The 18,158-nt window shown below is 42.9% G+C and overlaps 1 protein-coding gene across 2 annotated transcripts in view; it reads left to right on the top strand.

Moving 5' to 3' along the window:
* Positions 1 to 18,158, top strand: part of LOC120941696 (spindle assembly abnormal protein 6 homolog) — a 157,279-nt gene that overhangs the window by 64,965 nt on the left and 74,156 nt on the right. For both annotated transcript variants that reach the window (XM_040355256.1, XM_040355267.1), the window contains exons 10-12: positions 4,899 to 4,988; positions 5,068 to 5,247; positions 16,483 to 16,564. In XM_040355256.1, the coding sequence (XP_040211190.1) occupies positions 4,899 to 4,988; positions 5,068 to 5,247; positions 16,483 to 16,564 (352 nt within the window). The remainder of the gene's footprint in view (positions 1 to 4,898; positions 4,989 to 5,067; positions 5,248 to 16,482; positions 16,565 to 18,158) is intronic.

Raw genomic sequence — 18,158 nt, 5'->3', positions numbered from 1 at the left:
CCTAGTAGAGACTCAGACTAGTTTTACGGAGGAGTCTCAGGGACCACCACTGACCTACTCAGACGTAGAGTTAGAACTCTCGGATCAGAGTTCCCGGGAGGAAGGGGAGGATTCTGACCACAGTAGTCTTGAGGATACTAAACCTGGGGGTCATCTCTTTTCGGCAGAGGATATGGAGGATCTCCTTAAAGCTATCTATACCTCTGAGGACATCCAACTACCCGCCCCTAAAATCTCAGTACAAGACAAGCTTTACAGGGGACTCAGTAAATCCCAAACCAAATCCTTTCCTGTGCACCAATCTCTTAAAGATATTATTCTAAGAGAATGGAAGGAACCTGAGCGCAGGGTTTTAAGACTAAAAACTTGGACGCGCAGGTGCCCCTTCAAAACGGAAGAGGAAGACTGATTCTTTAAAGTTCCGCGTCTGGATGCTTCATTGGCTCAAGTATCCAAACATTTGGATCTATCCTTCGAAGATTCCGGTAACTTTCGAGATCCGATGGATAAAAAGTCTGAAACTTTGCTACGCAGGGCGTGGGATGCCAATGCAGCTGCTATGGGCCCTGCATTGGCCTCTGCGTGTGTCGCTAGAAATGCGGACGCATGGCTCCGCAGACTAATGGACCACGTAGCACAGGACAGTAAAGCCAAAGAGGTGTTAGACTCTGGAAGTGGTCGGAAAGGCAGTCGCCACCACCAAATCAGCAGCTCTTTTTTTAATTCCGCCAGAAGAGCCCTTTGGGTAAAGGCATGGGATGGAGATTTTACATCCAAGTCTCGCCTTTGCGGGATCCCCTTTGAGGGATCCCTGCTCTTTGGTTCTGATTTGGAGCAGGTACTGTCTCGTTTCACAGAGAAAGGAAAAAAGTTTCCTACTCAATCCAATCCGTGGCCCCCCTTCAAAAAAACGTTTTCAGGAAAAGAAGGACCCAAAGAAAAAGTGGGGATTTGGAAAGGGCATGGAAAAAGGTGAGATCCTTTTTTCCGGAGCTACTTCTTCCAACAAAGAAACCAAATGACGCCAGCATAAAAGTTGGCAGAAGGCTCTCGTGGTTTCTCCCTCAGTGGGAGAATATCACGCAGAGTCCTTATATTCTAAATCTGATAAAGGAGGGATACAAGTTAGAATTTCTGTCTCCCCCTCCGCCAAACTTTATCCTGACTCCTCTCCCCAAAGACCCATTAAAAGCAGGGGGCCTATTGGAGAGTGTCCGGGAACTAGCGTAACAGCAGGTCATCATTCCTGTTCCAGTAGATCAAATTGGCCAGGGGTTTTATTCTCACATATTTGTGGTACCAGAACCATCCGGAAAATTCCGGCTGATTATAAATCTACGAAAACTAAACCAACACCTGGTTTACAAAAAATTCAGGATGGAAAGCATCTACACGGTCAGGCACCTCCAAGAAGGAGTCTTTATGATAAATTGGACCTAAAGGATGCTTACCTGCATGTTCCCATTTCCCCAAAACATCAGAAGTTCCTGAGGTTTGCAGTGCAGACGAAGCAGGGCGTCTGACACTGGCAGTTCAAGGCTCTCCCCTTTGGCCTAGCGGCCAGTCCAAGAATTGTTACTAAAGTTCTAGCCGAGGTAGTGTCATTCCTACACCTCCAGGAGATGGCCTTGATCCCATACTTGGACGATATGCTGATTTTCAGTCCGGCCTTGGAACAACTCCAGGCAGACCGAGACAGGGTGCTGTCCACACTAGAGTATCTAGGGTGGCTAATCGGCAAAGAGAAATCATCCCTAGACCCTGCACATTTAAAGGTGTTTCTAGGGTACCAGGTGGATTCAGTGAACCAAAAGATCTTTCTACCAGAAGAAAAGATCACCAAAGCGCAAAGAGCAGTCTCTGCTTTGCTTAGTACCAGAGAGGTCTCTCTAAGGACCATGATGAGAGTGTTGGGGCTCATGTCATCCTGCATCCCAGCGGTTCACTGGGCCCAATTCCATTCCCGGAAACTCCAGGGATTCCTTCTCTCCTCCTGGGATGGGAGAAGAGAATCCCTGGACTTAACAGTGTCCCTCTCAGAAGAGGCAAGGAACTCCCTAGACTGGTGGCTCAGCGCAGACAACCTGTCAAAAGGGCGCTCCTGGACCCAACAGAATCCATTAATTCTGACTACAGACGCAAGTGCCTGGGACTGGGGAGCGCATATAGGAGATCTCTTTGCCCAGGGCCCTTGGGACCGGGAGCAGAGCAAAGCCTCCTCCAATTTCAGGGAACTGTTAGCGGTCGGGAAAGCCCTAAACTTCAAGGACCAGGTCCTAGGAAGAGAAGTACAAATCCTTTCAGACAATGCAGTAGCGGTGTCCTACCTAAATCATCAGGGGGGAACAAGGTCCAGCAGGCTGATGAAACTGACCCAGGAGATGCTGGTGGACATGGAGAAAAAGATTCTCTCAGTTTCGGCGGTACATGAAAAAGGGTCCCTCAACATTCAGGCAGACTTCCTCAGCAGGCAGCCCATTCATCAGGGAGAGTGGGAGCTAAACAACAAGGTTTTCTCTCTGGTAAGCCAACACTTTGGCAGACCAGAAATAGATTTATTTGCCTGCAAAAAGAACAGGAAGGTCCACAAGTACTTCTCCCTCACCAGAGAGCAGGACGCCTATGGGATAGATGCCCTGGCACAGAAATGGGAGTTCACCCTAGCTTATGCCTTTCCTCCTCTGGCTCTCATCCCCAGGGTTCTACAGAAGCTATCCAGGTCAAAGGGATACCTTAACCTGATCGCACCCTGGTGGCCGAAGCGAGCATGGTTCCCCACACTGAGAAGGTGGTCGATGGCTCCTCCGTTGCATCTCCCGTCCAGATGCGATCTCCTCTCCCAGGGACCAGTGTTACATCCCGATCCGGGTTTCCTTTCCCTGGCGGCATGGTGTTTGAGAGGAAGATCCTCAGGCTCAGGGGATGCTCGGAAAAGGTGATTGACACACTCTTGCAGAGTAGGAAGCGAGTCACAAGAAAAATATATGCTAAGGTTTGGAAAGTCTTCTCTCGCTGGGCCCAGCCTAGAGAAGGTTCTCTCCAAATAGTCCCCATGGTCCTGGATTTCCTTCAAGAAGGAGTTGATCAGGGCTTAGCAGTAAGTACGCTAAGGGTCCAGGTTGCAGCTTTGTCAGTATTTTTTGACCAGAGGCTAGCCCTGAACCCACTGGTAAAAAGGTTTCTAAAAGCCAGGGAAAGGGTAACCCCGGTAAAGACAATCAGGTTTCCACCTTGGGATTTATCCCTGGTATTAGATGCTCTAACCAAAGAGCCTTTTGAGCCGGTGGCTCAAATTTCTGTTAAATTCCTTTTTACTTAAGATGGCCTTTCTTCTGGCAATCACGACAGCCAGAAGGGTTCGTGATTTACAAGCTCTTACAAGAGCCTTTTTTGTTGCTCCTTGAGGATAGGGTAATCCTCAGACAGGACCCGTTATATTTGCCAAAAGTGACCTCTGAATTCTACTGGTCACAGGAGATTGTCCTCCCCTCCTTTTGTCAGAACCCCAAAAATGACAAGGAGGCTAGGTTTCATTTATTAGATGTTAGAAGGTGTCTTCTTGCCTATTTAGATAGAGTGAGTGAGTTCAGGAGATCAAATCATTTGTTAATTAATTTCTCTGGTCAAAAGAAAGGGCTTAAAGCCTCTAAGCCTACGATAGCCAGGTGGATTAAACAGACTATCGCAGTAGCTTATGAACAGTCAGGAAAACCTGTTCCAACTCACATTAAAGCTCACTCAACCAGATCTCTGGCGACCTCCTGGGCAGAGAGGGCAGGCGCTTCGATTGATCAGATCTGCAAAGCAGCAACAGGCGGTGATCCCACCCTAAGGTAGGCCTGAACTTCTTGCTCATCGTCTCAGGTGTGCCGCCCTCGAAGATCACTGGAGAAAAGTACCAGTTACACTTACCGGTAACAGGATTTTCTAGGAAATCTTTCAGGACGGCAGGCCTACTGCCCACCCTTAAATGTTGGTGATGTTTGTGTTCACAGAAGGGTACCCTCTGACACCGGTGTGGGTCTATACTTTTGTCATAACTGAGGGACAGAGGGAAGGGTGGGGCCTTTTAAACTCTGTTGTTGTTTGTGTTTCCTGTCAGGTGGGACTGTCATCTCAGGTGTCCCATCCTGGAAGATTTCCTAGAAAATCTGTTACCAGTAAGTGTAACTGGTACTTTTTTTTTGTCTGCATTCATTATTATGTGTAGCAAGTTTGAATCAAAACACATTCAATTTTGCTTATGTCTTTGTATAGAAGTTTGATATAAACTCATACAACCCCACCGATCCTGGTAAAAGCCAAGATGTGGATGGAAGCAAGAAGATTTCTTCACTTAGACCCCTTTCACACTGAGGAGTTTTTCAGGCGGTACAGGCAGTGCTAAAAATAGCGCTGCTATACCGCCTGAAAAAATCCTGCCCAGCAACCTGTATTAACCCTTTATCGGCCGCTAGCGGGGGTTAATACCACAACCCTAGCAGCCGAATCGCGCGGAAAATCCGACGGTATAGCACCGCTATTTTTAGCGGCGCTATACCGCCACCGCGCCTCCCGCCCCAGTGTGAAAGGGGCCTTAGTTACTACATGAAGATGCCCATATCATTCGAGGGAGAATATTCTAAGGGACACCCCATATAAATTTAGTCTTGGGGAAATTAAACAAATATTGAACTATAATGCTTTTTTTGTACATCAGAAAATGTACAGTGTAAACAGACTTCAAACTTGAAATTTCAATGCCTAATGCAGGCAATTCTTGTTTTTTATTTCTTGCCATTTGCACACTGAAAGCAGAATTTATCATCAGGTAAATGACTAATTTCATACTCAATCTTTCCTGCATCTGCTGCAATAAATCATTTATGTGATTTTTAGTTTTTTTTTTTCCATTTTAGAAAAAACTTGAAGAATCTCTGGAACAAAAGCAGCTGCAAATTGGAAAGCTTGAAACTACAGTGAAATCCCTCTCTGAAGAACTTATAAAAGTAAACTTTTCATTCCATTATTTATGCTTAAAATGTCTTGACTTCATGGTCATAATGATCATTTACAATTTTATTCTAGGCTAATGAAATCATTAAAAAATTACAAACTGATCTAAAGAAATTGGTGGACAAGATGAAACTGAAAAACGCTGTTACTATGAAGCAAGAGAAGCTTCTTGGAGAAAAGGAACAGCTTCTACAGAACGAGAGGCTGGAACTAACAAACGTGAAACATGCCTTGAAGATTAAGGAAGAGGAGGTAGTATTGAGGGCAACAATATTTTACAAATTTATTACAACTTTTGTATTTGGATATCTTAATTGTATACTACCGGGCACAGGCAGAGTGTTCATTCACATAGTTATAGGAGTGTACCTTTTAGGTGATTAAACACTAGCAAAGATTTAGGGGACATGCTCCATGGGTGCCTCCTGTAATACCCTAACCCACACCTTGAGTCCTCTATTTTGTGCTGGTGCCTGAATGTAATGGGCTTCTTTTTTTTTCTTTTTTTTTTAAATAACCCTTCGCTACCAGTAGTTTATTTTTCTTTAATCTGAAAATTAAGGTATTGGAGGAAGCTGCAGACTGCCACCATATTAAAGAGGGAGCTTCATGCAACATACTTGCTAATATAGAAAAGCTCATTGCCTTTGTCCACAAAAGCCTTGGCATTATGTAGAGCAGTGTTTCTCAATTCCAGTCCTCGGGCCCCCCCAACAGGTCAGGTTTTCAGGATTTCCATTATTTTGCATAGGTGATTTGATCAGTTTCACTGCCTTAGTAATCACCACAGCCTTTTCATCTGAGGGAAATCCTGAAAACCTGACCTGTTGGGGGGGCCCGAGGACTGGAATTGACAAACACTGATGTAGAGTGACTTCTAATCTCACCATGCCCCGATCATACAGAGAGACCTGCAAAACCTGTTCGTGAAAAAATAGAATGTACACTATCCGATGAAAAAGTTTGCAAAGAAGTAGGCTACTCTATGGTTGATGCGTATTTCTCCATCATAAACAATGTTCCTTTTTTCAAAGATTCTGCAGATACAAAATTTGAGATGCTCTTAAAGGCTCTTTTGCAGATATAAGAAGAAAACCAGTGTTCTAATAATTTCAAAATGGTGATCTCAAGAAAATAAGACTTGTGTTTCAATAACGAGCAAAACTAAAATATTGTATATAGTCCCATTGTCCATGATATACTGCTCATAAACAAAGTGTTCACAATTCGGTGCCACCATTTCTCCCAACCACTGAAAATTCCCTTTGTTTGCTACACTACCTACAAATGGACTCTCACCAGATAGTAAGACCCTCAGAAATCAATGGCTCATATCATGCTCTCTCCTTTCCTCAAGTTCACTTTTTCTAGACATCCATCTGTGCCCTAGGTTACTACAGGAGATTTGCTAAAGAAAACAGACAAATCTATAGTGTAGTACTTATTGCAGCAACATTTTTTAATTTAAAAATATGCTTGCGTAAAATTAATGTGCAACAGTTCTAATTACCAATGACATCAAAGGTACAAATATTTCTTCCCACCAATCCACTTCACCATGTGCATTACCCCACATGAAAATGAATTCTCGACAAATATTCAGACCCTTGAAGCTCAATGGGTCATATCATAATAAAACACAGCCCCCAGGCACCTCTCTCCTTTCAAATCTGCTCTCCAAGCCTCTACCAGCATCTTCAATTACTCCAGGGATTATCACAGGAAAATCAAAAGCATAGCTTGTACTGTAATACAATCATAAAATCAGTTTACTCATTGAGAATTATGCTTACAAGAGTTCAAATTACAGCAGTCTCAATACATAGAAGCTGGTAACATCAAACATGGCAGATTCCCCACTTCTGTTCCAGCGTCTGACGTCACCTCCTTTCATCACGTAGACTTTAATAAAGTCAAAGATATATGTCTTATTTTGATGATATCACTGTTCTGATATTTATTTAAGTGTTAGTTTTCTTATTATATGTGTTTACCCATCCATAGGGATATTCCAGCTGCTGGGGTTGCACTATATATGGTTTATGTTAAGAAGGCATTAGGAATTGTTAAAAGAGCTGGATTTTAGAATGTCATTGTTTGTCTTCTCTTGCAAGTCTAACTCTGCCACCAGATCTAGCTGCAATTTCATTATGTCAAACTGTAGATAACTGAACTAAGTCAATGAACAACCTTGCACTGTTTAGAGCAATTGCAGCAATTTCTTTCTGCTCAGTTTTTGTGTAGATGCCCTAGCCTAGAACATGTCCTTAGACTAATTTCTAGAAAGACTCTAATCTCCAATCACAAAATCTTATGGCTAAAAACCTGGACAGCTGAAGCTGCCTGCAAAAAAACCCACATGTATACCCTTTCAAGGAAACCATCTGACTTGACCAATTCATTAAAGAGCTCACAGCGGAAGATCCCAAAAAAACTTTTAGGCCCCCTAGCACTCCTAAACAAGGAGCATCATACCAGGCTTCTACTTTAAAACCTAAGTTCAGCTCTTCCTTTCAGAGCAAGGCTTGAAAGAAAAAACCCTTCCTTTCCTTGATGAATTTATTAAGGGGTTCTCCAAGTAGGCATTCACCATAGAAATCTAAATGCAGAACTAGGTTAAAGAAAACAAGCTTTTAATCACACAATCCTGTGCATACAGAGATGAGGGCCATTCTGGAGATTTGGCAAATCATTCTCTAGAAGAGATTGAAATAGAAGACCATAAATGTCTGTTCCGGAGATTTTCATGGGTGACCGTTTGACCGTTTCATGCTTCACGCATGGGTTTCATGGCCAGAGCTGTCTCATTTTTCCTGTCCACTGGTTTTAAAGAAGGCACGTTGGATGTTTTGAAGATATGGCCTTATATCATCGATCTAGGTAGACCCACCTCTGTAGCCATCAGAAGGACCCAAACTATATAAGATATGATCACCTAACCCAATGATTTTCTCTGTATTCTGGAGCCACTCAGTCAGCTTGTGCATCTGATCAATGATATCTTTAATCTGAGGAATGTAAGTTTTCAAGGTGGTTTCGGTAAAGGCTAAAGCCGATTTTCTGCTTGGTTTGCGGTTATGTCCCTAGTAGGGTCTTCTACACTTGGCGACATGCGCTTTGACCTTACTAAAGAGAATATAACTTAAGTTCTCTGTGTGTAGTTTTAAATCTGAGGTGCTGTCATCACTATTGAATGTTTCTGGAGCCTCTCTAAATGCTTGATTATAACCCATCAGGGTGTCTATCTGGGCTTTCCTGTTTTTTTTATTTTTTTTTTATGTTTAGAGTTTAGCCTATTGAGTGTGCCCCTAATTTTAAACATTTGTGAATCTTTTAAACCATAAGCGGATCATCTTTCCTGTCATTTAGTATGGAAAAACTGATCAATGTTGGCTTTGATAGTGGCACTAGATTGGGAGTCAAATCAACAATTCACTCAAATCCACTGAGCTTTTTCAGTAGTTTCTGTATGAAGTGAGCCCAAATGACAAAGTACAGCAATTCGGTGCATGATCCAAGAGGAAGCTAAATCCAGTGGGTACATGGGAAAGGTATTACAAGAGAGATTGTGGGATGAAGATGAGGTGGTCTATACAAGCATGAGACTGGTGTGTCTGAACATACTGTCTTCATACTAAAGGAAACGAAAAAACAAAACAAACATGTTGTATTTGTCTGCTCTTAGCAATGGCTTTGGCCTTGTTCTCACTGGCTGTGATTGACAGCAGGAGGTGCCAATGAGTGGGGCGAGAGCCTCTGCTCACATGCACATCGCTGGATCGAGAATAGGCTCAGGTAATTATTGGTTTGGGTGGAAGCGAGCTGTATGCACACAGGTTTTTTTTTACCTTTCATGCATAGTATGCATGAATATAGAAGCATTTAGAACCACTTTAAGATTCCTTTAACCTTGTAGAAGTAATCGACAGACTATTTAAATCCTAATTGTTACTAACAAATGAGAACACCAGTGTCATTTTAGATGTCTAAAAATGTGGATTACCATCATTCATTCATTGCATTATGCAAGTCTCACAAAGAACCAAAATCTTGTTTTGGAATAATAATCTTAAATAAAGATGTGATATTCTTCACTGACAGTTATGCATTTTTTCCCTTTCTTAAGAAAAATAACCTTGCTGCCCAAAAATAAACACTTTTCCATGTCACCTTTTGAGATGCCCTTTTTCGAATGGGTATTTTTATGACATTGCTATCCTTTACAGAAAAAAACACTTGAGTATGAAAAGATTGATTTGATCATCTATGTTGCTGTTGTAGATTTGGCTTCACTCCAGGGTTTATCCTTTCTTTACTACTTGGATCGTTATTGACCTGTAATAAGCATGTGAATATCAAGTGTTGGGACACATAATATGCACATATGTTCTTGGTCAGTGGCTAAATGTTTTTTTTAAACTGTAGTTTAAAAATAAGTTGGGTTTTAAGAGGTGAATCTCACTTTAAGTATGTGTGTGTGATTTACTGTAATATTTCCGCGACTTTTATTTAGACCAGTTAGTATAGGTCTCTCTAGACTTCTGACGCTACAGCAGAAGTTGCGGGTATACACTGAAGCTACACTGTTGCTTGTCTGCTCTCCTCTCCCCTTGCCTATTTATGAACGCGTTGGTTACTATGTACCTATTCACAGAAAATAAAGCATTCTGTCTCTGTGAATGGGCAAGGGAAGAGAGTGGGGGAGAAACAATACGGTGTGGTTTCCATGCCTAAGAGCCCACAGTTTAGAGCCACACTTGCAGAACAAAAGTGAAAATTTAACCATTGCCTCACACATACTTAAAGTGAAATACACCTCAACATTTTACGTATGTTTCCATAAAAAAAAATACAAAAAAAAATGTTCTGCTTTTAAGCATGCTGTGCTTTGAGCATGCACCATTACAAACAGGTCAGTATTAACATCTCTTTTTTTAATGCCCTGGCATGGAGATGCATTTAATAAAAATAATCTTGTGCTTGTTATAACTAACTTCCTAGGAACTGCAGCAATCTAATATCTGAATGCAAAATATATAACACTCGGTACAAAAAGTAGGTGTGCTGCCCCATTTAGGAACTATGAATCCAAAATGTTATATAATATATTCATAGTGTGTGTGTGTGTTTACCTTGAAGTGCCAAAAAACATCAAGTTCTCAAAATTCAAAATAAAACACAAAAAACATGCATACGTTCAAAATCATAAGTGTACATAACCATTACAATTATCAAAGTTATAAATCATTACTTTATTTGTGGTTTTAGTATGAATTTTTAAGTTTATGAGCACGTTATGATGTTTAATGGCACCTATGAATTTATTATTGTATCAAATTTATTTTCAGAATTTTTAAAGGGACAGCACACCTACTTTTTGTCTTTGTGTGCACGGCACCCAGGAGCCCCAGCTGCTGTGTAATTGTACCCATATGAATAAAAAATACAAAAATAGGATTTTTAAATACAGCTTACCTGTAAAATCCTTTTCTTGGAGTACATCACGGGACACAGAGCTGCTTAGTAATAACTATGTGGGTTATATATCCTACCTTCAGGTGCTGGACACTGGTGTAATCAACCAAACAGGAAGTCCCCTCCCTATATAACCCCTCCCATACTGGGAGTACCTCAGTTTTTGTAGCAAAGCAATAAGTGTCCCAATATCCCCAAACAAGAGGGGCGGGAGCTCTGTGTCCCGTGATGTACTCCAAGAAAAGGATTTTACAGGTAAGCTGTATTTAAAAATCCTATTTTCTTTATCGTACATCACGGGACACAGAGCTGCTTAGTAATAACTATGTGGGATGTCCCATAGCAATGCCTACTGAGGGGAGGGAGACACCAACAACGCAGACCGCCATGAGAGGACTTATAATGCTGCCTGCAGCATACTGCGCCAAAAGACTGCGTCCTCCTGCCGTCTTATGTTCACCTGATAGAAATTCATGAACGTAAGCACAGACGACCAAGTTGCGGCCCTGCAAATCTGAGTTATAAAGGCTTGGTAATGCATCGCGCCAAGCGATTACTATCTTGGTAGGGAGCCCCTGAAAAAAGCCAGGGGGAATCCCACTCTATAAACCACAAGCCTGAATAATAACCTGATGAATCAACATTAAAAATAGTTGAATTAGACGTTGCCTGCCCTTTCCTGGGGCCTTCTGGCAGCGCAAACCTCTCAGCTTTCCGTATCCGAGTAGCTGCTTCAGCTAGGGCTTGACCCTTCTTACGAGAGGGAGAGAGAGAGAGAGACCATCTTAATAGCTGATCTGAATACTGCCTGCCCCTATCTAGGGTCTTCTGGTAGCACCATAAAACGCCAGCTTCCTATATCTGAAACCTTCAGATAGATTGTTAACTGCTCTCATCTCTATTGAGAGAAAAAGCAATAATCTTCCTTCCGCGGCCAAGGTTTTGAAAAAAAAAAGGAAGGCAAAAATATCTTGGATTCAAAAGAACACTAGATCCTTCTAGTAACTAAGGTTGGGTGAGAATTTAACATCACCCTTCTTGTGCAATAATTAAGTATGGTTCTATACAAAGATAGTTGCCAACACTTTCTTGCAGATGCAACTGCAAACAAAGAACACCAATTCCTTCTTTAGAAGAATGACGGGAGTATGGCGCATCAGCCCAAGGTGCCGACCCTGTAAGCTGACACACCTAGATCCAATCTTTCGAGCCCAAGGGTGACCTAACTGGCGGACTTATACCCGTCACCCCTTGTATAACAGCCCGGATCAAGAGCGTGACACAAGCGACCCTTAAAAATATTGACAAGGCAGAGATTGGATCATTGATGGAACTTAAGGCTAGCTCCATCTCCTTACCAATGTAGGAAGTCAAGAATCTTACTTGAGACATACTACCAAGGATGCCACCCCTTAGCTTCACACCAGGAACATGAGCCTTCCAGCCTTAGGATATCTGGTCCTGGAGGCCAGCTCTCCTGTATGAATCAAGGTAATTGCTGCTGATTCTGAAAACCCTGATCCTCAAGAATGCGGGCTATAACAGCCAGACAATTAATACCCCTGTATGCAAGACAGAATGTAATCCTGCGAAGAAGGCCTGGACAAGCCGTAAGGAGCCCTGGTTCCTATATGACCACTTCTGCTGTGCCTGCACAGTCAGGTCGCATGGGCTATGCCGGAGCAATTAGCTCAGCTACCGTTCTTCTGGTGTAGCATGGACGCCACGAAAGTTGAGGCCCTGGGAGAAAACACCTAACCAGCGACGACTGGTCCCCCAGGATCACTAACACATCTGTTCCGCATGTGGGTGGATCCTTTGTCCTTGCCACAAAGTTGTTCAATTTCTTGCTGAACCAGGACGTCAATACCCCCTAAGTACAGGGTACCGTTTCTGCGACATTTGGTCAGAAACAAGTTGGGGTGTAGAGGTTAATCCTCCGGACCTAACCGTAGATGGCTCAAGCGAATCGCCGGCCAATCTAGTATTCCATGAATTGACGATTGACAATAGGCCAGGCCCAAGCTCTTCCCTGGTAAATAAAGAAAACCACCAGAGAGGCACTGTCAGATTGTATTCAGACAGAGCAACCCTGTAACTTAAACATTCAGGCCTTTAAGCCAGATGCTCCATCCGCACCCTGGAAGGCTGACAGATAAAGCTCCATTGGAGCCTGAACACCTTCCCTGTGCCGTGGTCTCTTCCAGGCCTGGATTCTATCCTTAGAGGCCAGCCCTCACAACCTGCTTCCAGGTAACGGGTATGAAGGATCTTCCCTTCTGTCAATCATCAGTCAAAACACCCTCAACTGAAATTCCAGCATATCCCTGGGACCAGACTCCTAGGATAATGCTAGGTTAGGATCCCCTTGTTCCAGGCTGACCGAGAATGTCTATATCAGCCTTGATTAAAACTGAGCATAGGGAACTGTCTCTGAATGAAGCCAGCATATTCCCCTAGACTGGGATCCTAAACCAGGAGTTCCAGATATTTAACCATGCTGGACTCCCCAAGGCCCAGCCATGCTACTGACTGATCTGTCAGCAGGAGCTTGCCTCGGTATGCCATTACTGCTATACCTTGGGCCCTTAGGTAGAGGCGGGCCATAGCCCCATGTAAATAAACACCTGCAAATGGCTCCTCATATGTGCATGTGGCCAGCTTTTCAAAGGCCCCATGCCTCTATGGCAGCGTGTGTACATGGAAATATGAACCATGCAAATATGTTTTTGGCAAAAAACATAAAAGGGGGCGTGCTGCATACACGTGTGTGTATATATATATATATAGCATGTGAGCTAAGAATAAGCATCTTGCAACCAAGTATGCGCTATGAACGTGTTATGCAGCCTTGCACAACATGCACCCCTGCAGACCCGAATTCCTATGCAAGGCCAAGGAATCCTGTATAATTAAGGAAAACTTAATTATCATGCCTCATAACTTTAAAATTTAGGCAAACATGCATCCTTATGCGATTCAGCAATTTTTATGCGATCCAACATCTATGCATTCTAAGCACTCCTGTGCGGACAAAAACCCTTGTGTGACCAGGGATTCTTGTATGATCGAGCACCCCTGTGCGATCCAGCATTTTTATGCATTTAAGCATTTTAATGCAACTTAGCATTTCTGCGACTCTCTGCATCTTCATGCAATTTCAGGCATTTCTGTAGAACCAAGCCTCTCTGTATGACCCAATATCCTTGGGTAATCAAAGACTCAGGTTATCAGGTAACCATGTGTGATTCCGCATCTCTATGCACTCCCGCATTTTTATGCGATTTTAGGCATTCCTGTGGAAACAAGCCTCCCTGTGTGACCAAATATCCTTGGGTAAACAAGGACCCGGGTTATCAAGTAACCATGTTTGATACCGCATCCTTATGCATTTAAGCATCTTTATGCGATTTTAGTCATTCTTGTAGAAACAAGCATCTCTGTGTGACCAAATATCCCTGGGTAATGCAGGACCCGGGTTATCAAGTAATCATGTGTGATTCCGCATCTTTATGCCCTTAAGCATTTTTATGCGATTTTAGGCATTCCTGTGGAAACAAGCCTCTCCGTGTGATCAGATATCCTTGGATAATCAAGGACTAGAGTTATCAGGTAACCATGTGTGACCCCGCATCTTTATGCACTTAAGCATCTTTATGCGATTTTAGGCATCCCTGTGGATACAAGCCTCTCTGCGTGATCAGATATCCTTGGATAATCAAGGACTGGAGTTATCAGGTAGCCATGTGTGATTCCGCATCTTTATGCACTTAAGCATCTTTATGCGATTTTAGGCATCCCTGTGGAAATAAGCCTCTTTGTGTGAACCAATATCCTTGGATAATTAAGGACTCGAGTTATCAGGTAACCATGTGAAATCCCGCATCTTTATGCACTTAAGCATTTTATGTGATTTTTGGCACCTTGCTGTGCCACATACAAACAAAAAACATGTATATTTATGTGATCAACAATAAAACATGTTTTGTTACCTGTTTTTACCCCACATGCATTTTGAACCTTCCAAACTCATGTACATCATGCGGACTGGTAAAGAGGCAATTATGCTCTGCAGACATGCGATTTCGCCAACCTGCAACATTAGCCATGTGCACAGCAGCAACTGTGCACCCCCCCCCCCGTTGTGCATTCGGTTAGCCTGAAGTCAACACCAGGATGAGAGGCTTTGGCCGTTTAGGCTGAGGGCATTTATATGCTGCTTGAATCTCTGAAAAGACTGCATCTGCAATCAGAGCCTGTGGCTTCCAATAGATTTCCCCTCATTAGGCCGACACCTGCTATTGTTCTCTGATAGTGAACCTTCATCCTCAGGTCTTTCAATCCACTGGTTTGTGGATTTAGAGCAGGGAAAGGGACACACCCTATTTTCTGCTTGTGAGGCTGTCATATAGCAGTTAACCTCTTATAGACCTATAGATGCAATGTACAAAACATATGCAGAGAGACTTCCCTGTTGGGGGGAGGCTACAACACCTGGCAGGGCTGGTCGCTCATTGTGTGAGCCTTCTCCTAAGCCAAAACAGAGGAACTTAACCCTGGTGCATTCTTAGTCTAGCAAATAATGCCTGCTCCTGCACAGCCAGGTGCTGAGTAGGTGTCTTAGATGAATCTGTATCCAACCTCCACAAGGTGTTTTATATGCCCAGGCTACTGTGTCCCCCTGGCTTTATCGAGCTCTGACGTCTGGACCTATCGAAGGGGCCGCCTGCGTCTGCCATATTGCCCCCTCGCGCACGCGCGCGTAGGGAATAGTGAAGGCGGGGGGGGAGAGGGATCCTCCAAGGAGCGCCGTGGACCCGGACTACGAGGGACCCCCCCCCCCATCATGGCAGAGCTTGAAGCGGAGGAAGTAAGCCGCACCATAGATCAGCTCACCTTGAGCTTCCGTTCTGGAAAGCATGGTAAGTGAAACACCAGGCATGCTTTTTACTGCCTTTAGTAGTGGAGAACAGAAAGACATGCAGCTACTCATGGCCATCCAGCCCTCTCCAGGGGAGACATATGGGTACTACAGCCATCCTGTCTTAATAGACATCGTGGTGGTTTCTTTGCTCAGGCGTACCTGCATTATAGGCAAGACCCAATAGCCCCCACAGGAGAGGACTAGGACCAGTTCGGGGAGGTATATGGGTGCTAGAGCCATCCTGTCTACAAAGACATAGTGGTTAAGTTGCCCATGCATAGCAGCATTATACAGGCCACCCCATAGACCCCGAAAAAATTGAAGGACCTACTGTCGGACCACGTCCCGTAGGCACCTTCACTTACCTCTCCACGCTGCAGGGTGTTGCTTTAAGCAAGAGGCCCAATCTTCACACCTCACCGTGGGTTTTGTCAAAGACCTTCAGGGACCGGGGTCCATCCGTAGGAACACCACCCCCCTGGACCTATATAGCACCCTGGCAGCAGAAAAACATTTGGTCTTTGGTATCGACCAATGTTCTGGAACCCAGGGTCCAGCTCTCAGAGAGAAGCATTATAGGTCAAACCTCGTTCTTCCAACCGAGGCCCGGGTACCGACCACTTTGGCTATGAAGCACTTTGGACGGATCCGGATTTATGGAGGCTTTTTACATCCAGCATGGATCCCTCCAGTGGAGCTCCTAAGAGCACATGTTCATTCGTGACCAACACCTTCAGACACTGATGAAAAAACTGAGGTACTCCCAGTATGGGAGGGGTTATATAGGGAGGGGACTTCCTGTTTGGTTGATTACACCAGTGTCCAGCACCTGAAGGTAGGATATATAACCCACATAGTTATTACTAAGCAGCTCTGTGTCCCGTGATGTACGATAAAGAAATATGCTTTATACAGGTATACACATGCCAGTGCTTGTGTTTACATACATATTGGTGTATTTTTCCAAACAGGCAAGTTTTATTATGCTTAGTAAATATGCCTACTAAACTTGATACTCCTTCAGACTGGTGTTTACGAGATTCGTTTTTTTTTTTAAATATATGTTATGCTTTTGTGTTTATGCTTAGGTTTTAAAGATACAAGAAAAGCTAGATAACACAGTTGAGAAATTGGAAGAGAGCAAGCAGCTGCTGAAGACTAATGAGAATGGCAAGTGTTACAAGACTATTTGTTATGGCATTATTTATTGTTAAATGAGGCATGGTGTCTCTTGATACTCTTGACTATATTGACTTGTTTCCTGTACAACGTATATTTTTATTTTTATTTTGTTAGACAGATATGCAGCTTTTCTTGCATTTTTTTCCCCCAGCATTGTCTACAGAAAAACAGTTTGACAATAATGTAAATGGTCTATACCAAGCTAATTTTATAAAAAAAAAAACAAATCTGCATATGCTTTGTGCTATGTCCAGGCCTGCAAAGGTGTGTAGCCTGATATTCCAACTAGGTTGTAGCGTTGAGATGACACCAGATGACATTTTATCTTGGCATTTACAATTCATTGGGCTGCCTAATTGATCTTGAAAGCAAGTACTTGATTTTTTAGACATGAAGAGTGTCTTGTTTATGACTGTTGAATATGTCATTCAAAATTGTGACATTTATACATGCATCTGGTGTATGAGTGGAATTTGTATCTATTGATCCTTGTGGGCTCTGTTCACAAACAGTCAGAGGAATTGGGTAAAAAAAAATATATATATATATATATATATATATATATATATATATATATATATATAGTGTGTGTATGAATTCCTGTTATCCCAGTGCAATATATTATGCAAGTCATAGAATCAATTTTTACAAAAGTGCATGTTTTACTTCCTGGCAGCAAAATGGACTTTGTGAACCCTGCGGATTTATCATAAGTTATTCATAAATTTGTGGCATGGCTTAGTGTTTTTTAATTTTTTGGAGTTTTATTTAAAACGCATGCACAACACATGCTTGTTGCTGTATGTTGCAAGGGTATTTATCTTTATTTAAAAATCGGAATCCGCTGAAAAATGTTCAGGTCCGAGGCCCAGATCTGTGGTTTCTTCATCCTTCTAAGATATTTACAGGTACTTTTCTTTTAGACGTGCACATTTTTTTACGTATTAATTTTTTTTATCTTAAATGCTAACAGTCCAGGAATCCAAACAGCTCACTTCACTACTGTTTGACATTGCTTACCAATGAGTATTCCAGATTTTCACTCAGACATTGATATAGTTCATTGTTCACCCCACTTTTTTTTGCATGTAACCCAACGATTTTGGGACATACATGCACACATTTAATTGGTAACAACCATTGGCCACATTATTTTCTAATTTCCTGGCTTACATTAGAGTGATGATAATCCTTTACATAAACCAATTAAAATGACCAGCCTCGGGTGATAAACAATCATGAAGCAAATCCTTCAGTGTAAGCTGTACCTCTTAGTTTCAATCCTCTCTCCTTCAGAGCCCTCTAAACTGCACACGGAAGATCACATTTCTCACTTCTGGGATGCAGGGTGTGGGGATCTGTGGTCACACACTCCAGAACGGAGAGCGGAGTGTAATCTGAGACCTGAGTTAAAGGGAAAGGGGACACCCCCCCTCTACACAGCCTTTCTGGGAAACGTGCACACGGTCCATTCAATGAGGCAACCATTTCCTGTGTGCTAGGGAGAGGGAGTTTCATCATGACATGCTTGGTGTTGTAAGAAACTGCCAGAAGTGATGCATGCAGGTTGCATTAATTAAGG

Source organism: Rana temporaria, chromosome 1, assembly GCF_905171775.1.
Source record: "Rana temporaria chromosome 1, aRanTem1.1, whole genome shotgun sequence".
Classification (NCBI taxonomy): Eukaryota; Metazoa; Chordata; class Amphibia; order Anura; family Ranidae; genus Rana; species Rana temporaria.
Note: the sequence above shows the minus strand (reverse complement) of the source record. Positions and strands in the feature narration are given on the sequence as shown.